General features: G+C 33.2%; 1 protein-coding gene across 2 annotated transcripts; it reads right to left on the reverse strand.

Moving 5' to 3' along the window:
- Window positions 1-5,008: 5,008 nt before the first annotated feature.
- LOC143257274 (3-oxoacyl-[acyl-carrier-protein] reductase FabG-like) lies at window positions 5,009-18,587 on the reverse strand. Of its 2 annotated transcripts, none has more exons than XM_076515710.1 (10): window positions 18,465-18,587; window positions 17,772-17,851; window positions 16,439-16,578; window positions 14,726-14,818; window positions 13,833-13,918; window positions 12,432-12,525; window positions 12,118-12,187; window positions 8,558-8,594; window positions 6,343-6,397; window positions 5,009-5,348 (listed from the first exon to the last, which is right to left on the reverse strand). In XM_076515710.1, exons 2-10 carry the CDS (start codon window positions 17,827-17,829, stop codon window positions 5,193-5,195), a joined length of 789 nt encoding a protein of 262 aa, XP_076371825.1. In that variant the 5' UTR covers window positions 17,830-17,851; window positions 18,465-18,587; the 3' UTR covers window positions 5,009-5,192. The 2 variants fall into 2 exon arrangements, with proteins under 2 accessions (XP_076371825.1, XP_076371826.1); XM_076515711.1 differs by lacking the exon at window positions 18,465-18,587 and adding an exon at window positions 18,067-18,091.
- Window positions 18,588-26,842: the final 8,255 nt, after the last annotated feature.

Raw genomic sequence — 26,842 nt, forward strand, 5'->3', positions numbered from 1 at the left:
AGCCAGGATATTACACAATTCATTAATAATGGTATCACTATGTGGTATCATAAGTACACAGTAGAACAAACAAAAACACCAGCAGTGGTTGTCACACAGTGCTACCAATGCCAAAGGTTTGGACATGTAGCAGCAGCATGCCAAAGCAAATGCGCGTTGTGTGGGCTGTGGGGAGAATCACCACATTACACAGTGTACAAAACAGAACCCCAAACCCAAATGCTGCAATTGTGGGAAGAACACACGGCAAATTATAAAGGTTGCCAGAAATATAAATCCATAAAAAACACACTTATACGAAATTAAAATCCCAACATGAACAAGCCGCCACCACCACGAACAATTAAGGAACCCGCACCTACCACTCCAGCACCACAAAGTACAACTACACAGACAAACACATACGCTGCAGTGGTTAAAATTCATCATCCGACAGGAAAAACCATTACCAAGTGAAGAGGAAATACCAAAACCACCTCAAAATACACAACCAACAACAATTGAAACAACATTGACATCTGCCATAACTTCCACCTTCTCGGAAATAATGGCAGAATATACAAATCCCACAAACACCAACAGTCTCACAGACATAATTGTTAAAATCATATTGAAAAAACATACACAAGTTCTTGCCGCAAATTTTAACCTCCATCATAAACTCTACTAGACATGGATAACTTCACAGTTCTACACATCAATATCCAGGGTGCTCTTGCTTCCAAGAAACATGAGATTGAAGATACAACAAGCTCCATAAAACCTGATGTAATCATAATTAGTGAAACTCTTCTATATAACTACCATAGATTTAAATTAAACGGCTACTCTACTATTAGACATGACAGGAAGGATAATAGAGATCCAAACAGAGGTCTTTTATTATTGTATAAGACTGAACTTATAGTTCAGGAACTTACTATCCCTCCCAGTAATGAATCTATAGTTATTAATGTAAAAACGCAAAATCAGACAAACGTTACTGTGGCGGGCATCTACTGCTCGCCTAGTACAGTGTTAGATGTAAATCTATTGAATATATTGTATAATAGCAACTGTAATCTTATTATTATCGGCGACCTAAACAGTAAACATATAGCATTCAACTGTCGTTGCTCAAACGCAAATGGCAACTTACTTTATCAATTTCTGGACGAATCAAACATGACTTTATTAAACGATGCAACACCGACACATATCTCGTACGCACATGGCACCAGTGAAATACTGGACCTATGCCTGTGTTCGTCAAATATGAGTCGCAAATTCGTAAATTTTCATGTTGGTCACGATATAGATAGTGACCACCTTCCAGTTTGGTGTATCTTCAATCTCACCCCACTTAAATAAAATCATAGTGAGAGACCAACTGAACTACAAAAAAGCTAATTGGCCAGTTTTCCAAACTATATTAAATGAAACCTTACCTCCAGAAGTACTACATATTGCCGCGGACGCATCAGATATATCATATCATCTCTGAGTGTCTAAAACATGCAGCCAACAGTTCGATACCGAAACAAAAGCACTTCACAACAACTCATTCATGGCAACCACATAAAGATATAATACACTTAATTAAAAACAGACGTATACTCCGCAGACAGTACATTCAAAATCGCAACCCCACACTTAAAACTCAGATAAACACAATAAGGAATAAAATACGAAACTTAATCAGACAACAGAAACAAGAAAACTGGGACACCTTCTGTTCCGATCTAAATCATAAAACTGATCCTAAACAATTCTGGACACATTTGAAAAGATTTACAAACACAGGAACAACAAACACAGTATATCCATCACTGGAACTGGATGGAGAAACAGCATACACTAACACAGAAAAAGCCGAGATATTTAAAAAACACCTAGAAAACACGTTCAAAACACATCATGAACCAGACATGAACAGATACTTTTATAATACAGTCACAAACTTTATTGACCAAAACAGAAGCATTTTTACACCTAAATTTCCAGTCAACACTATTACACACCAAGAAAAAACAAAAGACTGGAGCACTCATCAACTGGTAAAACATATCACTGTTACAGAAGTAGTAACTGCTATTAAAAACACAAAAAAACAAAGCTCCTGGAGAAGATGGTATTCAAGCTATCCTCCTAAAACAAGGCACTCAGAGATTATATGAACACCTAACAGCGTTATTTAATCTCTCACTATCAGCTGGATATATCCCCGTTTCTTGGAAGGAAGCAATAGTATTAATGTTCCAGAAAGAAGGAAAGCCAGCGAATAAACCAAACAACTACCGCCCGATTAGCTTAACCAGTTGTATTGGCAAAGTATTAGAGAGGATAATTAGTAATCGTCTGTCAGTTTACTTAGAAGAAAATTCAAAATTAGTTTCCAAGTTTGACTGTGTGGGTATTTGTGTATTGATGTTGTTAAATACCCAGGAGGGTCAGGTACATTTGACCTCTTCCTCCCTCCCTTGACTTTTAATATTTTAAATTTCTGAACGTAGAGGGCAGCACAGCATGAGCAGCACACTATAATTTGTCTTGTAATCATAGATTTAATTTGTAAAACCAAAGACGGTATGTCTGGTTCTTAATATCCAATTATAAGTTGATGGTAAAAAAAGATAACTTTATATATCGTAAGTCCTATCGATGATCACTTAAAGTACGTTTGGTGTGGTTGTCGTTATACGTCAAGTTACACAATGGATTATCTATGCTAGGCTTAGAGCGAGAATCGAACCTTGAATTTAAGCGTTATCAAACTACAGATTTATTAATGAGTACTTTAGTAATTGGTCAAATATTAAAATAGGTCAAATGTCACATTAACAAGTGGTCCAGAAATTTCACTGCAGCTGGTGTTTTGTATTACACCTGAATAAATGAACCATGAGATGAACCATGGACAATACAGGTTAACAGATTAGTTAGATAGAATGTACTGTGGATACTAGTGGTTAATACTGTAAATACAATTGCATTATCTGTATTACAGTGTTCTAATTACAATTGTAGTATCAGTACTATGCTGTTTAAATACAATTGTTGTTTTTATACTTTTTCATTGAGAGGAATCATTAAATATGTGGATGAACCAGATTATTAATTGTAGCAATAAACAGAGAAAAATGCCGTAAAAATAAATATGCTTTTCAAAGTAATGATGTTTAGAAAGTTGCATTTGAGGGAAACACATCGAGAAATGTGTTGCCTGCGAATAATCTGAAAGTGCAGTACAATCGAACATTTTTTTTTAAAAATAAAGTTTAATGACAGAACAACGATCATTTAAGCAAACTGATGCTACCAAAGGTCAAATAAATACAGAAGCATCAGTTTGAACATTACTTCAGAGAAACACACCGGGGGATTTCAGTTATGTGCTGAAACTAAACAAATAGATGCTCTCAGTGTTATAGCAGGTTACCGAAGCTAGAAACTAAAATCGAAGAAATGCCTTATGAATATTGAACTAAATCAGCAGATGTCAGCGAACCTGTAAGGAAATATAGAAACTTGCATGTTTAAGACCTCGATTAATGAGACGACGCTATAATCGGACCATTGTTCTCGACTGGTAGAGGAAATACTTTACAAGTACAGAGAAGAGGACCTGTGGTCAGTTAAATCAACCATGTCCGTGTTAAAATCAGAATTACTAATTAATTGGAGAACGTAGGAGTTTGTAAACAAAGTTTGACAGTTTAATGGTGTGTCGGTAAGTTTTTTCACGAAAGAAACTCACAGCAACAGTAAACAGGAAACAAGCTGTTTCTTTGAGTCAGCCGATAATCACCCTTTTACTGATATAAAAGGGCTGGTAAAATAAGACCAGTGAGATAGTTAGTTACTCATCTAAGTAATTACAACAACTGAGTATATCAGTCAGAATGTCAACGGAAGAAAAAGATGTCTTCATACCCAAGCTCTTGGTTAGTGTTATTATTGCTATTATTCCATAACACCAGTCACCATGGTAATAGAAGTAACTGACGACCAATAATATACCTTAGCATGATAGACTGTATATATGTGTAGTGTAAAATGTTTGAAAGTATAAATAGTGTTTTTATTGAACGTCCTGGGTTCGAGTTTCTTGTTTGAATAGTAAGGACTTGAGTTAGAACCTATGAGTTCCATTCGTCATGACATCCTCTCTTAAAAATAAATATTGCACCCGACAGCGGCTTCTATTACTATTCAACCAACTCGTTCTGCCAGCAGGTAAGTCGACGACCCCATCACGAGACAATTCTAAATTTAATTGTGTTGTCTGTAATATACAGTTGTAAATACAATTGTAGTGTCTATTATTTAGAACTATAACTACTACGATTCAAGTGTCAGCAATACAGAGTTCCAAGTAAAAGTGTAGTTTCTATTCTATAGATCCATAACTACGATTGAAGTCTGTAATATGAATTTGTAAATACGATTGTAGTGTTTGTATAAATACAAAGCGCTATAAATACGATTAAAGTGCATGTAGTATTGAGTTCCAAATACAATTACAGTACCGTTCTATAGAACTATAAATAGGATTTACGTGTCTGTAATATAGAGTTGTAAACATAATTATATTGTCTTTTCTCCAGAACTATAAATACGCTACAGTTGTATAGAAAGTTGTATATACAGTTCTATATATTCTAAACGCAGTCATATCACACAGTTGAACTAGATTATTATCCAGGAATACAGGTCAGCATTTGATTGTTCACGCGCGTGGAAATTGTTTAGAATATAACTGTTTCAAACACATTCAAGTTTTTCAAATGATCTGTAAAACTATTGACTCCCCATCAGACACGCTGCAATGAATGTGGTATTTCTATGTTAGAACTGTTTTAGTAAGCGAGTATTTGTGACTGAAATTGATCTGGAATATAATACTTTGGTTGATGTCACCAAGCTGATGTACCATTTAATAAAAAAAAATCTATAAACAATATTATATTAGGTTTATTTTGTTCTTAATGACCATTTTATTCAAAATTAATAACTAGAGGCAACGGAATGAATTAGTAATGTTTTATTTAAAGCAAAAATGTATTACACCAAAAAAGAAAGATCAGAACCGTCAACGAATAAACTTAGATCAGTTAAATCACCACCTTAACTACCATCACACAAATAAAGAACATACGGAATAAAATAGCAACTTAGGTTTTATTGTTGTAGAAGAAAAACAAAAAGCAAAGTTATGGGTAAATGACAGTTTTAGCGCCATCTATCACCAGAGTTTCTCCGGTTATATACGAAGCTTCGCTTGAAGCGAGAAAAGCGATTGCATTGGCGACCTCTTGCGGTTGTCCTATACGACCAAGCGGAAATGACTGAGCTGCTTTTTCCATTATCTGTAATATATAGATTTAAAGATATTTAGTTGCATTTAACGTTAAATTTCAATGTTAAAGTTGAAAGATAAGTGTATATATAAATCCTACTTACATATATATTTATAACTTATTCAACTAAACCGAACAGATCAGAAAAACTTCTGGCATAGAGTTCAAAATTATGTCAAGAAGGTATTTGGTGTATATGTCTAAAATAAATATTTCCGGTTAGTTAAATTCTGTTTTAAAATTTTAAATGATTATAAATCAGTATGATTGTTATCAGAATGGTAGAAACACACGCTATCTAACAGGGCTCTGAGATTAGATAAACAAACAAATAAACTTGAAACTGAACAATTAATTACTGTAAATAAATAAAAACATTTCCAACACCTTAGGATGACAATGGAGAAATAAATTAGTTTTATGAAATGTATTGTGTTTATCATAACCCCACATATACCGACACGATCAACATTAAAATGCACATTCTTCTATACTGTTCATATAAAAAACAGTCCTAAGGTGGGGCAGTGGTAAGTATTCGCATTCAAAACCCAAAAACAATCACTTCGATTTCTCTTCACGAAGACTGAAGATAACCTATTGTGACACAATCATGATCCACATAGATTACGGATCCATTACTTTGTTGTTTAGGAAGTTAATAGTAACATTTGGGTCACAAACAATAGCAAACAGAAATAACACCATTACTTTGTTAATTATGAGGTCCCTAGTAACATTTGGGTTTCAAACAACAGTAAACAGAAATAACACTATCACTTTGTTGGTCAGGAAGGTCGTAGTAATGTTTAGGTTACAAACAATAGTAAACACAAATAACGCTAATATTCTAACAAATACCAATAGTTTATGTTGGACATCACACTATGTCTTTGATTTTAATTAACATTCTTGTACAGTATTTTCTATGAATCTATTGACTGTTTCTATTATATATCGTATTATAGTTGTATACCAACACACTGATACACTTTTCACGTACTTCCTTTGTGTCTACTCCAATAGTTGACAATATATTTGTTTCAACATATCCAGGACTGCAAAATAAAAATAAGCAGAGAGTATTAGCATGTAAAATATTTGAAACATTTTTTACACACTGGGTGACACCAACCAAAGTATTCCATTCTTTATAAATTCTCACAGATTAAAAACATTATACGTTCAACGTATTAGAAATACGAAGAAAATAAATTAAAACTAATAACAGAAATCAAACTAAATAGAAATATAGATATTCTATTAAATAACCATTTATAAATAGAGTAAGAAATACATGTATAGTCTTGAGAGTGACAACGGGAAAAGCGTGTGTCAAATAAGATTTACCAGAGGATTGACAGAGGGCGCTGTTAAATGTGTTAGCTGGCTGTCTTCCTTCAACTCCTGTCTGTAACAACAAATATAGAGACGTTGATCTAAGAAAACCTACTGTGTGTCCTTACGTTAAATTCCGAAGAAACTTCTCTATTGCTTGAAACTTTCATTCTCCAAACTTCCTACACTTTTATTTCCAAAAATAGAAAGTGTATTTTAACAGGGAGGTGGAACTCACAACCTGAATGGCAACTTACGAACACGTCGAGCTAAATAGCCAGGTATAACAGAAACAGTGTTGAACTACTTCCAGTAGAAAGTCACATGACCATCAGCACAAGTTACCACATGAACTTTGTTGATATTTTAGACATGTAAAACGGAATAGACTGCTGCTATGTCACGAGCTCGTGGTTTATAGTACAGAACGTGTTGAGCAGCATTACGTCTCGAACCTTAGACCTCCCCAAGAGTAAATAACAGATTAACTTATAACTCAAATAATACAGATTATCTAATATCATATCTCAATGTTAATCGTAATTTTGTTCAGTTGTGATTAAGGTAATCCAGAAATTTTGAAGCATCCATAACATAGGTTAATTTCTACTTTTTATAATTTAACAGAAGATAGGGAACTCCTCAAAATAATTGTTCTTTTACAGGTCTGAAAAAACTCAAAATCCTCTTTCATCAATTGTTTTCAGATAATAAAAAAGATAAAAACTGGATGACTGTATCTTTTACAGATTTAGCGCGAAGCTGTAGAAACAGCTACCTGCATTAACCGTACTTTATTTTGAACTGATAGACAAATCTTCAGCATCCACCGCCATCTTTTAGCTAAATATTGTAGGATTATTCATGACTGTGAACCATGAACCCAAAGGTCAGAAATTAGAAGTATAAGAGACTTTGGAAGGCTTAGCTTCCACAAATACATAAAGATACAGGGTATCTTTACCCTGACTGCACAACGGGTACCTTTCTCACCTTCTTTAACAAGTGTTGTGGATAAAGGAATAAAACACCCTTTGTAGAGAATAATTTTTAACAACTCAAAAAATATTATACAACATAAAAAGTACCCGTCCCCAGGAGCCCGGCATGGCTAGGTAACTGAAGCACTCAACTAGAATTCACGGGTTCGAATCTCTGTCACACAAAACGTGCTCGCCCTTTTACCCGTGGGGGCGTTATAATGTTATATTCCATCTCTCTCTTCCTTGGTAAAAGAGTAGCCCATAAGTTGGCGGTGGGAGATGATGACTTGCTGCCTTCCCCCTAGTTCTACTCTTATAAGATTAGGGATGACTAACGCGGATAGCCCTTGTGTAGTTTTGCTTGTACTTGTCTACAGTGACAGAAAGAGTTTAAGTCTGTCTACCAATTTAAATTATTTCATGAACTTTAGAAAGGTTAATTGTGTTACATTCTTGGTTTCACTCAGAGTCTAAGCTCTAATCTACTTATAACATCCACCACAAAAAGTAATTCTTGAGTATTTTATTCATGTTAAGAGACACTCAAAAATAATATAGAGTAAATCTACATTTATATTATTCAATTAAGGTAAAGTTTTTAAATATATATATATATATATTTATGATATATAATAAATAATATCATATATATAAAATAATGTATATATACATTTAAAAACGTCACGTGACAGACGCTATATGTTTCAATTTGTATATGATATATGACAGAATAAGATACCAAAACAAAACACTCTCCGCCTATCCTTCAGATTCACAGTGCTAATACGTTAAAGAATGAACTGAATCGAGTTTTAAATAAATCAGATTAAAAATTAATAATATGTATCCGAAACTCTTTTCTGAATATAGGTTATGAACATATAAAAACACACTCACTTTACTGAGTTCACTCTGATTTGTTTGGGAGCAAGATCTGGAAAAAAAAAAGTAATGTTTAAAGACAGTCCAACTTGTGATAAATATCTAATTCTCTGGTTTACGCTACCATGCTTTTAATACAAACACTGCTACCAGCTTTCTAAATTTCTTATATGAAACGATCATGGAGAAAAGTTTGCTTAAGACAAAAAATAGGTAAATAAGTAATAAATAATCGAGATTATTTTGAGGAATTTCACTTTTATTTTAGTAAATAATAAATAACGTAGGTAACGTTTTCAGTTATTATACAGCAGTGGTGCACAAACTTTTTGAGTCAGGGGCCACAAAAAGACTTCTCGTAACCATTGAGGACCACAAAAAAGTAAAGATTAAAATCGTCCCACAGTTGTTTCACACAAGACGGACATCACATTTAAAAACACACAAATTTCGATTACATCAAAGAGTTTGCACATTTTTCTAAGAAATGTTATGATACGTCAACTGTCACGTAGTCAGTGCGATGGATGGTGCTGCATGTCATCTACGAGCTCAGAAATGTCCGGCTTGATGTTTGACGTTGAAAGACGCAAGACTGCTTCCAGGTGATCATCAATCAGCTGATTGCGAGTGTTGTTTTTGTTCAATTTCATATGCGAGAAAGCAGCAGTACGTGCTGCCAAACTTGCTGATGTGGACAAGTGCGTTCTCTTTCAGATTAGCAAATGTATCAGGCAACGTTTAGTAAAAGTCAAGCGAGCTATTTTGTTGGTAAATAGCACGCAGTTCATCAGATGCCTGGAGATCAGTAAGTTCGAGCTGCTATTCTGCTAACAAGTAATCCATTGACACACTGAACAGATCAGCAAAAAGTTTCATTAACAATCTGCATTGGTCAAAGTCATGAAACCGTGAGTTGAAGGATTGAATCAAGGTATCTAGCTTACCAAAATATACTTGCGTGTCAATGTTCTGATTCTTCTGTAGCTGTGACTGAAATGAGGGAAAGTGCATGAAGTTGCCTGATGTTACATGCTGCCGGAACAACTGCAGGTTTGTCCTTAAAGCTGAGACGTGATTTGCAAGCTGACAGACAAGCTGATTTTTGCCTTGCACTTCAAATTGAGATCATTCAAGTGTTGTGTCATGTCTACTAGAAAGGTCAATTTAGCTTGCCATGCTGGATCAGTCATGGAAATCACTTCTGAGGAATTCTATCACCTCATCAGTCAACTTCCAGTATCTTCTGAGCATCTTCCCTCGAATCACCCAGCGTACTTTACAGTGATACACAAGGTCACCATTGTCTGAATCAATTTCTTCAAGAAGACTTCGAAACTGACGGTGATTGAGCCCTCGTGATTTGATGAAATTAATGGTTTTCGTCACTAATGCCATCAGTGCCTGAAAACCAAGTTCTTTACTGCACAGGCCCGGCATGGCCAAGCGTGTTAAGGCGTGCGACTCGTAATCTGAGGGTCGCGGGTTCGCATCCCCGTCGCGCCACACATGCTCGCCGTTTCAGCCGTGGGGGCGTTATAAAGTTACGGTCAATCCCACTATTCGTAAAAGAGTAGCCCAAGAGTTGGCGGTGGGTGATGATGACTAGTTGGCTTCCCTCTAGTCTCACACTGCTAAATCTGAGATGGCTAACACAGATAGCCCTCGAGTAGCTTTGTGCGAAATTCCAAAACAAACAAAAGAATCTTTACTGCACAAGTTCTGTTGGTAAATAATACAGTATAACAACACCAACTGTCTGTTCTACTTTCCCCGATGCTTCATCAACTGTACTACCAGTCCGCTACTTTCTCTTGTCATGGTTGTAACACTTACCAGTTTCGTGAAATCCAATGAAACACTACTACACAGTCGTACTGTCTCCTCGAATAGAGCACACCCAGTTGTCGACCCTTCATGGAACCCATTACGATTAGTTCCTCTGTGATATCTAACGATGACGACACACCACGAACAAAAACTAGTAGCTGTGCTGCTGAGCTGATGTAAGTTGACTCGTCTTCTGCCAAAGAGAAGTAGACAAAGTTGGATGCTTTATTGCTAAGCTGCCTTGTCACGTCTGTTGAGAGGTGTGAAATTCTTCGTTGAACTGTCATACGATTCAAAGCCACCGTCTGTAGCTTGCAAACTGCTTCCAGACACAACTTTTCCGATGCAGTAATCATACATTGCTTGACAAAATCACCATCAGTAAACGGTCGGCCAGATTTGGCTATCATCAACGAAATATCGCAACTGACCTCACATGCTGCACCTAAATCTGCTGACTGCTTGGAGAAAACGTTCTGCTGGTGATTCAGCGACCGCCGCAGAGATTCAATTCGAGCTGTTCGTTGTGGAAATCTTTATGATTCGACTCATAATGACGCTTTATATTGGATACCTTCGCCACTGCTACTGTCGAATGACACAGCAGACAAATCACGTTCTTCTGTTGTTGAACAAAACAGTATTGCGCAGTTCAATCATCATGAAACTGCCGATTTTCGTCGTCAATTTTTCTTTTATGAATAGCTGCCATTTTTGTTACGAAATAATATCAAAATGGGGCTCGTAAGTAAATCTCGAAGAATAATTAGGACACGTGAGATTTCGTAATTACGGAAATATCACGTCATTGTGACAATGATTAAATGCCTATGCATTAACGAGATTTGCTTATTAAATTTTCTTTATTGCTCGATACGAATATGGAACTATCCAGTATCTTATCTAATGCATATTCTTCTATAGCGCTTAATCTTCGCGTAGGCGCGAACTCTCTATGTTTGACTTTCCCCTTGGACATCGCGGGCCACTTGGCGACACGTCGCGGGCGGGACTTTGTGTACCATTGTTATACAGTGTACTGACCAAATACCAGCAAATTCTATTTAGAATAATCTGTTACAAATTTAAAACGATGTAGTAATATTACATTCATATATTAACGTTAGAGGATGGTTACTATCGCTCAAGGGGCAAAACAGAATTATTATGAACTTTTCAATCTATTACTGAAAGCAAGCATAAGTTAAGTTTAACATTTCTTCAATCATTTGTGAAGCTTACACTAACAACAACATTAAAGGTTGAAGTCAAAATAAACGTATTCTACAATAAAATTAAATATAAAGGACTAATAGAAATTATAGAAATCAATAAAAAATACAGACTGAAGTGTGTCTTATTCCATACAATCAATTTATTTTACGCTTAAGATTTTAATTAATTAAATATTCTATAAAAACTAATTGTATTGTTAACTCCTTCTGACGAACGTATAAGTAATTATATTTGATTTATCTAGGATTCAAAAGTGTCATTTTGGGTTTAATTTATGTAAACTTGTATCAGTAACCATTTCTAGGAGGAAACCAACTGGTCAAAAGTGATGACGAAACAGGGGGTTGTACATAACTTAATCACTCAGACGAGAGAATTTGTGGTTTACGATGTGCAAATAAACAAAACCTTACTTCAAAAAAATAACTTATAATTACTAAACAGTACCAGATGTTTTTATATAAAATTGTATTTCATCTTCCAAACTTATGTACTTGTTAAAAACTTACCTAATGCCACACTTCTGGTAAACTGATCTAAAGCGCCTTTCGAAATGGTATAGGAGAGAGCTCCTACATACTAAAAAAAAATCGATAAAATAATTTGATTAGAAATTAGATCTTGAGAACAAAATAATTACTGTTATTATCGGAATCAATAGGAAACTATAAGTAAATTATAGGATATAAATTAACGTGATATTAGAGGAGAAACGAAATAAATTACAAATTGAGAATTAATAAAAATTTTCATTATATTATTAAATTTTAATAAAATCAAATTCTATAATTTTTCACTGGCTCTTCCATATTAGATTACTTACTCCCCTTTTGCTGAGAACGCTTGAAACGTTGACAATTGAACCTTTACTTTCAATCAGGTGAGGAACAGCTAGCATCGTCAAATAGTACACAGCACTTGGAAGTCATAGAAAAAAAAATACTCATAATGTTTTAAACTAACGATCACAGCAATAGATAGCGAGACTATCAAAAGTAAACTGGTTTCGGTTTCATATCTCTACAGAATATATATGTATTTTTAAATTTATTTTCGAACTATTTCACAACGATTCTGTAGAGTTTTCCAGCGCTTCCCATGAATGAAAATTGTCTCTATATCAATATAAATTACAAGTTACTAGAATTTAATTTTCAAATGCGTTTTATTTTTAACGTGCTTCAAAACTGCTTAATATTTCATATCCACTAATTCTACATTTTACTTTAAAATTTAATCGCGAATTATAACGTACACGTTTCTTTGTTATAATATCGAAAAAATATTCTAATATACGAATCATAATGAAATTAAATAACAACAAACTGGAGCTTCAAACTTCCAGAAGCTAGTCTTTCAATATTTTCCTTATATTTATATTTAATATATGTATAATGTTCTTTTGTTTTGATTTGAAACAGAGAGAGTAAGTGATGTTTTTCTCTTATAGCTGGGTAACACCGAGTAAGCTTGTTTGTAAATAAATCTACTATGTGTGTAAGTTATTCTTCTTATTATAGCTATATAACTAATATGTACCTTACCTTCCTGTGACATAGCGGTATTTCTACGGACTTATAACCCTAGAAACCGTGTTTAGATACCTGTGATGACCAAAAACAGATAGCCTTTTGTACTTAATTAGAAATAAATACTACTATATATACAGTATTGATTACAGATTGTATACACACACAGTCCTCTCCTCATTTGTCTAAGTGTATATGTGTGTGTGTATTTTTATTTTAATTACTTCTCTCCAAATGGCCCGGGATGGCCAGGTAGTTAAGGCACTCGGGTCGTAATCCGAGGGTCGTGAGTTCGAATCCCCGTCACACCAAACATGTCAGCTCTTTCAGCTCTGGGGACGTTATGATTTTACAACTGTCATCGTTCATACAACGTTGAAAGCGCCGGTTCTCGTTTAGGCCTGGCATGGCGTTAAGGCGTGCGACTCGTAATCCGAGAGTCACGGGTTCGCAACCCCGTCGCGCCAAACATCCTCGCCCTTTCAGCCGAGGGGGCATTATAATGTTACGGTCAATCCCACTATTCGTTGGTAAAAGAGTAGCTTGATAGTTGGTGATGATGACAAGCTGCCTTCCCTCTAGTCTTACACTGCTAAATTAGGGACGGCTAGTACAGATAGCCCTCGAGTAGCTTTAAGCAAAATTCAAAAAACAAACAAACTTCTCTACAAACTACAACATGTTAGCTTTGTTACCGAACATTAGTTTTCCACACCAAATCTAGTGTCGCCAAAGAACCATCTTCAGCTGAGTCCATTACTACTCTCCCAGCATTGTTAACCTGAATAAAAAACAAAACATTTTTAATGTTCCTACTTTTCTCTTATATTCCTATTAATTTGAATCTTTTCGATTCAAAAATAAAAGGCGTGAAAAATGTTAACTGTATCACGATTTTAGACACTTTGGTTTCTTGTGCTTTGCCAGCTCTAAGGGTTAGGACCGAAACTTCTGATTGAGTTTGTTATTGGGCAAAACGCGCCGAGATGATCTCTTCATTTGAGGTAACTTCTCTTTTCTTTGTACCTATTACCTTTAGTGAGTACAAATTATGATTCTGTGTCGTGATCTGTAACCACACCAATGGTTGGAAGATCTGATCGTTCTATGTCACTTCAATTAAAGAGCAGTGATTTACAAGTACAGATTAATTTTAAGAAAGACCACATTACAGAATGTGTCCCAGATAATTAAAATATGAAAAGCGTTTCATCTCTCCAAAGGACTTTTTTATTTTTGTTTAGTATTTAACTGTATTGTTAAACCTAAAGAAGGCAAAAGTACAGTAGTAAATCACTGTCTATTCCAGAATGATTTGTAATTTACTCGAACGTAAATATAATACATAAAAAACTAACCACAGGCTAAGTAAAATACTTTAGATAAAACAATTTACCAGTTTAATTTCTTTACTTGGAGTACTAAGCCTTTTATATTCCTTTTAAAAGGTGGGCCTGCCAGGTTTAAACTTTGACTACAAATAATAATGGAACACTAGCCTTGAAATGTTTAAGAAATGGAATAAAATGAAAGAAAAATTAATTATGGTACAGGCGTACTCTGTATCTTTTGTAATAATTAAACTCACTAAAATATCCAGTCTTCCGTAGGTATCAATTGTTGACTTCATGATACGTTCAATATCTGATTCTATGGTTAAATCACCGACGATACACAAAGGCTGAAATACAAAATAGAGTGAACATTTCAAAGTAGAAGACAGGAATAAAAATACTAAGTTGTGTGTGTCACAGTAAACTGTTGAATTAAACTGTTGTATGATGTTATATGTTTCTACAGCGTGTGTTGTATTAAAATGTTGTAAGTTGTAAAAAGTTATAAAAATATTTCAAATAAAACAGATTTGTTATGAAGCTAGGTATTAACTACAGGTATTAAAAATATCTGTAGACATACAGCTATATTACTGGGGGGTTAATAAAATAGAATAAAACTCTGGTAATAAATGAATGTTTGAGGAAGAAATAAAAAATATGGTGAGTTTCAAGATTATTTATCAACAAAATACTAAAGAAATCAAAATATTTTCACTTCTGAAACCAATGTGACGTTAAACAAATATTGTTAATGTCACGTTTTGTTAAAGATAAAAAAAAATTTAAATATAAAAACTTTACTAACGTGACGTAGCTACCCCAGTTATCTGAGCGGTAATGCCCGAGAGTTTATAACGTTAATAATTGAGTTTCGAAACGATTGTGTAGTTTTGTGTTTAACAACAAAAAACATTAGGTGGATGGATAGTATCTGTTATCTGCATCGGCCATGACACACCATATATGGTAATAGTAATGAAACGTCTTTCACGCATGTACAAATCTACAACTTTCTGATTTCATTTTTTTGCATTATAAGTAAGCTTACCAACACCAACAGAATTTGGAAACTGTTCACATAAAATAAACATCTGATAAACTCCTCTATAGAAATATGTTCCTTGTGTTGTCAAGCTTAGTACAGTATATTTTGTTGTTAGAATAATTATGATTTCATTATAACTTATCACATTCCAATTATATTTGATTACGTTGTAATTATAATTAATTGATTTAATTTTAATGTGTCACGATTAACATATGATTTATTATGCATTACTTATCATTTATTAACTTTTAATTGTGATCTGTTACATTCTTGTTATAATTGAGTATTTTAATTATAATGTATTACGTATTAATTATAATTTATTACGTTTTAATCACTACTTGTTTACTAACCACGTTTCACTAGAGTTAGACGTTTGTGAATCAAATATTTGGAACTTTTAGCTATTTGACTTCTCTGTTTACAAGTATTTGTTTGTGTGTTGGTATACATATATTCTGGGTTGAAACAAGTTAAGTATATTTACAAGAATACATTATAGAACCATGATGTGAGAATACATCCATGTGTTTTCTTCACAGACTCAGAACAATACCAGAGTTGTAACAACTATATATTTCTTATTTATTTCTTTTGCTTCTCAAATAAAGGTCAAAATGTCTCAAAATTTCTCATTAGTAGAAGAAAAAACGACCTTTAATCTCCTAATAACTCTATAGATTTTTATAAATTAACCAAAGTTTCGCCTATGTGGCTTCAGCAGGTTTAATATGTTCGAATATTAAACGTTGGATAAAATGAATATAAATATATATCTGGAGAATGAACATAATTTTCTTCTAACTTTTTTATTTAAACATTTCTTGTGTATTAAATACTTCAATGTTACATAGTGTTGTGTCTAAATTGAGTTTTTGTACTAAATACTTCTATGTTATATCATGTTTCGTCAAACCTTTAGATTATAAGGTGAAACTGCTTCACATTCTTCAGCAGATTTTGTCAAATTTTCTTGGTTCCTTCCAGTCAAAGCTAGCTTCGCTCCCAGGTGTGAGAACAACACGGCAGTGGCTCTACCTATCCCTGAACTAGCACCTAAATGTTTAGATGTACACTTAAGTATCTTAAGAAAGAGTTTATAGCTTTTAAACAAACATGTAAAGAATGAACACTTAATTTATCAATATTAATATGAATGTTGTTCATTTTACTTTATTGTATTAAACGTTTATTTTATTATTAGTGTACAGCCCGTGAGAAACGACGAAAATGGAAAAACTACCCCACCCCTACAGCTAACCTTAACATCTTCACTTTAAGCTTGTCACTCATTATACTTAAAAGGTTTCACGACACCATCACCCCCCTCATAGACCTCTTGAACCCACGTCACTAAAATCATAAAAAGCAAACCATTATCGAACTACTCTATATGAATAAATGCACTTTAGTTTTTATGAATCATTTTATTTCAACAAGTCATGTGAGAGTTGACGTTACACATACACACACACTGGGTTTTGTTTGAGTTAAATAACAAACAATAAGAGTTGATTACATTGATGAACCTGGAAATAACGCCACCTGCTGGTCCAACTTTTACTAAAAACGTCGTGAAGTAATAGTTGATAAAATCAGCTACAACATTAGCTAATCTGTAGTCATTAAAATGTAGGGAAACATTCGTTTCTTATATAATATTAATAAAATAAACTGATGAGACACTATATATAGTAAAAACATATTAGTATAGACATGCCCGAGTCGTTCACCAGGAATTCGTGTATTCAGTCTAAAACTGTCCAAATGTAACGTTTTCATATGCCATAAGTATATACCAGTTACCATTTTATCATAACGACATTTTAAGTTTATTATTTCCAGTAACAAACGTTTGTGTATAAAATGTCTAACGTTTGCCCCCCAGTGGCTCAGCGGTATGCCTGCGGACTTACACGCAAAAATCCGGGTTTCGATACCCGTGGTGGGCAGAGCACCGATAGCCCATTGTGTAGCTTTGTGCTTAAATCAAAACAACAACAACAACGTCTAACGTACAGATATTGTTTCCTGTCATCCAAACGAGACTGTTTGAAAAAATAAAGGAAAATATTTTTACACAGTATTTCACAAATACAACAATGTGAAATAAAAGCATATTTAATACGTTTATTATAAAATAGTTTTAATTGTTTGAAAGTTGATAGAGAATTAGTTATCAGATGTACAGTTAGATTGGTAACGGTAAGAGGATATACAACATGTTTTTATTATAGAATTTTACATACCTGTGATTATCGCCACCTTCTGGTCAAGTTTCTTATCTGTAGATATAGATGTTGTCATCCTATATGTTTATACAAGTAATCTGGAAACAAACAGCAACATACAATTTTATTCTCATGTCCCAACAACGTATGGCTCCGTTTTAAAAAATGTCAGTTTGAGAAAACAAAACAACAACAAAAACACCACACAGCTTCAATTATATTGCGCTAAATATAAATAACCTTCAAACAATAACACAAGTCTAATGCCTATAACGAGAGAGAAAAACAAAATAAACAAATTATATATTCTTACATAAACAGAATATTTGTATGAGAAATTTAAACTTTGTTCATTTCGGCCCCGCATGGCTAAGCGTGTTTAGGCGTGCGACTCGTAATCTGAGGGTCGCGGGTTCGCATCCTCGTGGCGCACACATGCTCGCCCTTTCAGCCGTGGGGGCGTTATAAAGTGACGGTCAATCCCACTATTCGTTGGTAAAAGAGTAACCCAAGAGTTGGCGATGGGTGGTGATGACTAGCTGCCTTGTCTCTAGTCTTACACTGCAAAATTAGGGACGGCTAGCACAGATAGCCCTCGAGTAGCTTTGTTCGAAATTATAAAATAAACAAACAAACTTTGTTCATTTCACCGAAGTTTTCTTTCAACTACATTTATAGATCACATTACTTTATGCAGAATAGTTGTATTACCAGGAATTAGTGGACCTCCAACTGTTTGCAGATCACTTTCGCGTAACAATAAGACAAACTGCTGGATGCTGAGCAGTTAATCAGGCAAGCTTCTTGTTACTTATTGGTTGGTTAGGTTCATCCTACAATGTTTATCTTTTTTGATAACCTTCCGTTCTATCTACAACATTCACAAACCACGTGACTGATAAAAATTACTTTGGCATAAAAATGATAAAGTGTACAATAGTTATAATTACAACGTTTTTACCAGATTCACCTTGCATCCTCGAATGTAACAACAATATGTAGTTAGCTGGTGATCGAAACAACACGAACAACTAGCGGATGGATCCATTAGTATTTTCTAATAAATCATTTTTAAGGTCTTACGTAACAGGACACTTCCTTTAATTATTTAAAGTTTGTACGTTACACCACCAGGAGATTGTGCATCTTCACCGAAAGTGAACATGGGCTTGATTCTGCTCTGGGAGATCGACATGCAAGATTTAACTGAAAAACGTTCAACACTTCTACACAGTCAGTGGTTACATATGACAGTTTTCTGGTCTACCAGAAAAGTTAGCTTTCACTAATCACGTAATTTATTTTCAGGTGTAGAATAACAGTACACAGATAGATCAACCTGCAAAAATTAACTGAAACATTTCAAACACTTCTACACAGTCAGTGGTTATTGTATATGGTAGCTTTCTGGTCACATACATCTACCAGCAAAGCTTGGTTATAATACGTAACATTATTTTAATAAATAAACATCTTGTTCAGGAAGCAGGCTGTGATCTTAAAAAATATATCAGATACATGTTATTAATTGTAATAATCAATCTTAATATATTATTACTTAAAAATACTACATTATCAATATATTTATTGCAATAGCACTTATTTAAACACGAGATTTCTGAAATAATACAAAATATGATTCTTAAAGCTCACACCAAAATTTATAAGTCAATTTGTTTTAGGCCTAACATCAATTAAACCTTTATCAATCTGTGTATGTTTTTTGCGATGGTTTAATTAAGGCGAAACTTTATTGAACGTAATACTAGTGATAAATAAATTATGTTATTTTGAAACCGAAAGATAGAGTTTGAAAAAAAAATTGATAAGCTATTATTATTTTGATAGATTATATAATTTAATTAAAAATATTAAATTACGTTAAATATCCTTTAAAAATTATTGATAACGAACCTTTAAATAATTCTATTTAAAAATAAACGTTCTTTTATATTTATAAGTGATGTTCATGTAACTATTTCAATAAATGAAATCATATACTCATTAATAACAATGTATCAGTAACATATCGTGAGAGCAAACCAACGGTTCAAGCATGGCCAGGAAATTAGTACGTTCGAGTGGTGATCGAAGAGTCGCAGGTTCGAGCTTTCACCGTAAGAAACGTGACCGCCGTGTTGGCGTTATAAAGTGATGATCAATCACACTATTCGTTGGTAAAAAACGTAGCTCAGAAGTTGGCGGTTGGTGGTGATGACTTGTTACTTTCCCTCAAGTCTCACACTGTAAATTAGGGACAACTTGCGCAGATGGCTCTCGTGTTTACAGAAAATGAAGTATTGGAATTTAACATACTAAGATTGAAGTAAAATCGTTTTAATAACTGGAACCTTTAGAAACATAATATACATGTATTATGTCTGCAGAATAACTTACCTTTCAGATAGTAGACATATATATTAGGTCGTTTGGTTAATTACAAATGTAACTTTTTATTTAGACCTTAAACATCAATTGGAAGTGTTAGTTATGTCTTGTGTTTATTAAAAATCGCTGTATGTGTGTTTTTCTTATAGCAAAGCCACATTAGGCTATCTGCTCAGCCCACCGAGGGGAATCGAACCCCTTAGTTTAGCGTTGTAAATCCGGAAACATACCGCTGTACAAGTGGAGGGCGTCACTATATGATTTATCTGATTTATTAAAGAATCTATATAATGTTTATTGAAGCATTTTGCGACAATTCAAATGTTTGAAGTATTGAACACTTATTAGTATTAAGGAAAAGTGTGACTTACATTCATAAAAAATATGAAAAAATGGTTACATAACGAAGATTACCTGAGAAGAGAGACATATTGATAAACTTTCCTGTTTATACTAACCGCGAACAACGCTCTCAAGGTCATAAAAAGAGAGACTGAAGCATGGGAGAAGCTTCGGTAAATGTTCACATTACCATGTAAAAAACTGCCAAGATAAAAAAGTCGGGACTTTGAAGTAGTATCTATTTCAAAAGTGAGTATGGATACAAGTGAGAAGGCAGCTAAGTTGCCGACTTTATCTGCAACCAAGGAGCCACTGGTTTTGTTATTTGTATTTTAGTGTCACAAACAATGAAGATAAAATGACCAATTGAGTGTCAGAACTACTTCCAGGTAAATGTGTTTACTATTTGGAACATCGTAAGAATACCAGAAAGTATTTGTATGAAAATTCTTGTTTGAAGATCGAAAATCAATTCTTATGATCTCAAAGCTAGTTCTTGATAACCTCGAAAATAGTTCTTCCTGATCTGAAATAAGTCACAACCATCACCAAATGAATCTCTGAAGCTATTTGTAAGTGACGTATTGCGATTATTGCTATTATCAGATAACACAGTTGAGTTATACAGTGTAATGAATAAGAGATGTTATGGAAAGTATTCTTAATGAACGTTTTGCTATTTATACTAAATGATTTTAGAGCTTGTTAGTTTAATCAAGCTATTCAGATATTGATTGTAATATATAATATTTTGACAGCATATGAAAAAGTGCTTTATGTAAAATTTAGTCTTAGAGTCAGATTCTTTACTGTAACAGTAAATTCTCTAAGTTAGTGCTTGTGTGATCTAGTCGCCACTGCATTCCTCAATTAGATTATGTTGTGTCTAGTGGAATTAGTTGAAACTCCAATGGCTGAGCGTACCCGTTCGGCCTGTCTATTACATTAAGGTTTTTAAGTCATTTTCAGTTTACAGTTTATTAACCTAAGCTAATTTGTGCATGTGAGTTATGATTATTATTAAGAATTTATCAATTTTAATAATTAACAACTTAATTATTATATTACAGATCTCCTTTTCCCAAATGTAAAACTGAAAATATAATCTGTAACATAAAGGACTAATGTATTTCATGGTTAATTGCACCATTTAAATTATTTTGTCTTTTGTGCTTTGTGCCTACTATCTTTCTATAATGTGATGTCACTTGATATCTAATAATTTAAATTTGGCTCCATGAAACATTTCCTGGCGATACTTCGGTTATTCTGAGGTTCTGACACTGTTACACGAAAGGAAGTCAATGAACTTCTTATCATTGCAGTATTACATAAAAGACGTAAAAGTGTCTTTTATACAAAATGATGCTTTGAATAAAGTAACCATTGTGGGATGTCTATAATAAAGTATTGTAGAGATATAGACTTATTTATCATATAACTCTTTGAGTTACAACACGTAACTGTTGGTGACGTCAGTTTGGATGGCTGGTTGTTTGGAATTAATTAGCTATTTGTGCTCTACTCACCATGGGAATCGAAACCCGGGTTTTAGCGGTGTGAGCCCCCAGACACGTCATTGTGTCACTGGAGAGCAGATCACGTCAATCAAAGTATTCGGTTCTATTCAAATTCACACAGATTTCACATGACACTTCACATTAAAAACAATTATTACCACAGTGAATAAAAATTACAACTAATACTTCTGATTAAAGTGAAAATACATTTAGATACCCTATTGGTTGTGTTTTATAAATAACTTAAGAGATTAATGTGTAGTTTATATAAGGGGCCGGAAGCACTCTTAGTTAGCTTGCCAAGAGAGTGAATATTTGGGACATTGGATTTGCTCAAAGTGTGACAGTCAAATTGGGGTATTCGGTCACACAAGATTTACTAGATCATTGATAGTGGACGCTGTTAAGAATATCTCATTAAATGTAAGAACGGTCATGCACAGATTTGTGTAAGTTTACGTGAAATAGTAAACGAAATATTTATTACAACATTACTGCTTTAAAATTTTATTCATTAAATTTTCTAACGGTACAAAGTCCATTTTTATAAGGAAATAGAAACTACAACTTGGATGGAACTATGTTGTAAACAGAGGTTAAACGGCCAGGTATAACTTTTAAATTTTAAACTTCTGACCAGAGAGAAGGTATATACGTAATAGCAAACGTCTCCACAAAGGCTTTAATGGAACGTATGACCTGAAAAAGGGGATTGTCTGCTGCTGTATAACGCGCCCAAACAACACAGATTAACCAATATCTTATCTCGTTGACAATCATAGTTTTGTTCAATTAGAATAAAAATAATCCAAAATTTATGAAGTTTCCATTTTACATTTTGTTGGTTTAACAGGAGATATGTAACTAATCAAAACAAGTGTTCTTTTTCTGTTCTGAAAGATTCTGGTAATAGCTCAAAATTCTCACTGGCCAACCAATATACGATCACAAACTTTTGTGTCATCAAATTTTCTCTGATCAACTGTCTTCAGATAAAAAAATCAAAACTTTATTACTTTGTTTTACAATTTTAACGAAAAACTACACAAGCAGGAAATAGTAAACAGAAACCCGCGCGTACTCTTGTGATTCTACCATCACTACAACTATGAACCCTTAGATTCACCAACAGAGTAGGCTAAACATTAGGCTACGGCCAGCCTTAAATAAAAGCATATCAAAATATCACATGCACCTAAAATGTTCATACGAATATCGATTATATGGAAGGAGAGAAAGAACAAACTTACTTTATTGAGTTTACTCTGACATGCTTGGGACAAACAAGGTCTGAAAACGATAAAAAGACGAAATTGAAAATAGAGAGAGGATTTTATTGTTACAATAACAATGTTTTTAAAACAAACAAAACTGTGAATTTGTTTCATTTAATGTTTACATTTAACCCTCTATTAACATTAAGTTACTTTCTCGGATTATTAATAAATAAATAAAAAGCATTGTGTTAGTGCGTAGTTACACCGAGACAAAAATAGTTCATGAACAAATCTATCCTAATTATTTTAAAGAATACATACTGTTATGATTGAGTAAAGATGACGGACCACCTTGTTAATTATAAAACAATATTTTTGTAGTTGAGGTATAGAGTATGCTGTAGTTTCGTGAATAATACTATGCGGTGAAATTACGCAAGAATATTTACTGTAGGGGAGGGTTACAGCAGTGCATCGTAAAAATTCATTGCTTTTGAACTCTGTTCACTAATACATTCAATTACTCATTAACTAACTAACTATCTCATCCTTTTTTAAACAATATTCGTTTCACTCTGCGTCACATGTCATCACGACGTTATGCCATAAACTCCCTCTAAACTATACTTTAGATTATTTTACCCAAACATAAAAAATTATCTATTCAACTTCAGAAGTATTTACCATTACATGATATGAAATGTTCGTTGTTGATATTTTCCATCCTCATCTTCCTGGGATGTAAAACGATAAACGATAAAGAATAAAATTTAAAAATAATTATGTTTATATTTGTATTAGTATTTACTTAATAGGTTTTGAGTTTAAAATTGTATTCAAATATATAAGAATTATTATGCTATTTTGTCACTAAATTGTGTTAACATACGATAAAAGATTACTTTTATTCTCCAAACACAAACACATGGTTTTGATATCATAACATGGCTGTAGTGACATTCCTTTTTGAGAAATTAAAGTTGTGGTTTATTTTTCGAAGCCAGTCTATTTCTTTTTTAAATAAGTATAATCTAAAACAAAAATGTTTATATTTAAATACGAATACAAAATTTTAAACTTAAAATTCATTATAACAATTCGAAATCAATCTATAATATATTTAATAAAGATCTATCTATATAGAAAGATGCAGGGTAAGTAGAATATTTTTATAAGAAGAGATTAATGATTTTATGTAATATGACGTAAATTTACAAATATAGAAATCATCTGAAAATATTTGTGTTTTTATTAAGTATCAAAGAAATAAATAAACATTTGCATGAAATAAAATAAATGTAGTAGTTAAGAATATAAAAATATTTGAATGTTAACCATATGCCCACTCAATTTTCAGGTTGTCGAACAAAACTTTGAAACTCTTAGTAACACTTGTTTCTCTTTTTTATTTCTTTGTGTACATGTATATTCGTTTTGTTTATTAAACATATTTTTCAAGTTGAAACCAGTTACGCATACATCAAAAAATGGACAAATCTTCGAAACATAACTTGGTATCTGCCAATTTATTCTCTCTCACAATGTTAAGTAAAAGTCAAACTACACATCCACAAGTGCCCTTCTCAATAATATCTCCATCCTCGTTACAACAGTTACAATTTGTATGAACATATTTTCCTTCAGTTAAAAACCAATATGGCATTATTTATATATTAGTACATTATCAGCAACTATCATTTAAACATTTATGTGTTAGATATTTCTGTGTTATATAATGTTTGGTCAAACCTTCAGATTATGTATTAAATACTTCTATGTTATATAATGTTTTCTCAAATCTTTAGGATATAAGGTGAAAGTGCTTCACATTCTAAACAAGATTTTGTCAAATTTTTATAGTTTCTTCCAGTCAAAGCTAGCCTCGCTCCAAGGCGATAGAACAACACGGCAGTGGCTCTACCTATCCCTAAACGTGAACCTAAATGATTAGATATCCATTAGGTATGTAAATTTATAAAATAAGAAATTATTTCACAGGTATAATAAATGGAAAAATATAAATAAGATGTTGATTATTTTATTTTAAATTTATCATATCAGAGGTTTATAATGTTAAAACAAATAATCAAAACTAATTCACCGACCTGTGATTAACACCACCATCTGGTCCAGTTTTTTCTCTTAATGTCGTGAAGTAGCCATTGATGAAATTATCTACATCAAGAAGCTATATTTAATGTGTCTTTTTTTTTCTAAATTTAGTACAATATAAACAGGTGTGTTATATGACACATATAAGATACAACAAAATCAATATTTATTGTTGAAAATTTTCAACACCGACATTCAAGATTTGCTAATATGTTTTAGATTACTGGGAATTTTATTGATACATTGACTTAAAAACAAGATAGAAAACTGCACGAAAAACTACCGTTATCTTCTGCATGTGTACAATAGCAAAATATATGTCTACTCATCACATACTGTATCTCGTGGGTATAAAATTATATATCAAAATGCCTTTTCTCACGAATATGTTACAAGAGTGTTATTTATTTTTTAATTCTTAAAATTTCATATCGATATAAACATCAATTTGTAGGTTTTTAATCAATCTAATAAAAACCTGAGAAGGAATTCACGAAAGAAGCGAGACTTTCTCCTTTGACTGACTGTAAGAAATATTTTAAAAATATGGACATAAAAGGTAAAAACGTACAAAGAGATAAATCTTACATAGTACAGTTTTGCTGTTGTTCTGTATAATTACAATACTGTGCAAAACTGTCGGGACTATACTAGAATATATTATCATTTTAATGTGGGTAATTCTTCCATACCATTACAGAATGTAAATTTCAACATTATAGTAATGTTTCACTGATCCTTGTTAACGACTGAATGAGACAGAGTGAGAAAACTTATTATTCTTTAGAATTCCCATATACTTGTACCAAGGGTATGTCATAAGGGTTCTGGTTGAATGAACAAACGTAATGGAATTTAAGGTATGGATTAACTTTTATGGTACCTTATCCAGTGTCTTACCTACATAGAAAGAAGCTAGCAAGGAGTATATGGTAAATGTAGATACCAGAAGAAATCAATTTAATAGCACTCCACAAATAAGTTTGATTAAAAACAATCTTTAACGCAATATATCAAGTTTTCTAGTCATGCCACAGCCCAAAAAATGTAGAGAATTGACAGTAGAACAGAAAGCTTGTATAAAATCTTTACAGGTTGGACATTCTGACAAATTGCTACAGACTTGAAATGTTCCCCAAACACTATCAGGTACACCCCAGATCATGAGACCAAGACAGGTAAATTTGAAAATATAAAAGGAAAAGACAGAAAACCTAAACTCAATGATACTGATGTTAAATATCTTCGTTCATTGAACTATCTGGACAGAACGGAGACTGCTTCTGACCTCAACCATGAGATAAACAACCATGTACCAAAAGACAGAAAATTGTCCAGATCTGCATTTTCAAGAACACTCAAAGATAACGAAATATTTGGTTGTGTAGCAGTTAAAACCTTCACTTCTGAAAAGTGCAAACTCGAGTGTTATGATCTGGAAAAGTGAGTCCAAATTTGAAATATTTCATTTAAAGCGTTGGTTGTATGTCTAACGTAAGAAAGGTGAAAT

The sequence above is a fragment of the Tachypleus tridentatus genome, chromosome 7 (assembly GCF_004210375.1).
Source record: "Tachypleus tridentatus isolate NWPU-2018 chromosome 7, ASM421037v1, whole genome shotgun sequence".
In the NCBI taxonomy this organism is placed as follows: Eukaryota; Metazoa; Arthropoda; class Merostomata; order Xiphosura; family Limulidae; genus Tachypleus; species Tachypleus tridentatus.

Bases quoted from the DNA above. Each gene is read 5' to 3' on its own strand.
- LOC143257274 (XM_076515710.1), bottom strand. From the start codon at position 17,829: ATGACAACATCTATATCTACAGATAAGAAACTTGACCAGAAGGTGGCG. The intron at 14,819-16,438 runs GTTTGACGAAAC...TTTGTATTTCAG, and splicing joins TTTCACCTTATAATCTAAAG to CCTTTGTGTATCGTCGGTGA. The intron at 5,349-6,342 runs GTACGTGAAAAG...TATATATTACAG, and splicing joins TTGGAGTAGACACAAAGGAA to ATAATGGAAAAAGCAGCTCA.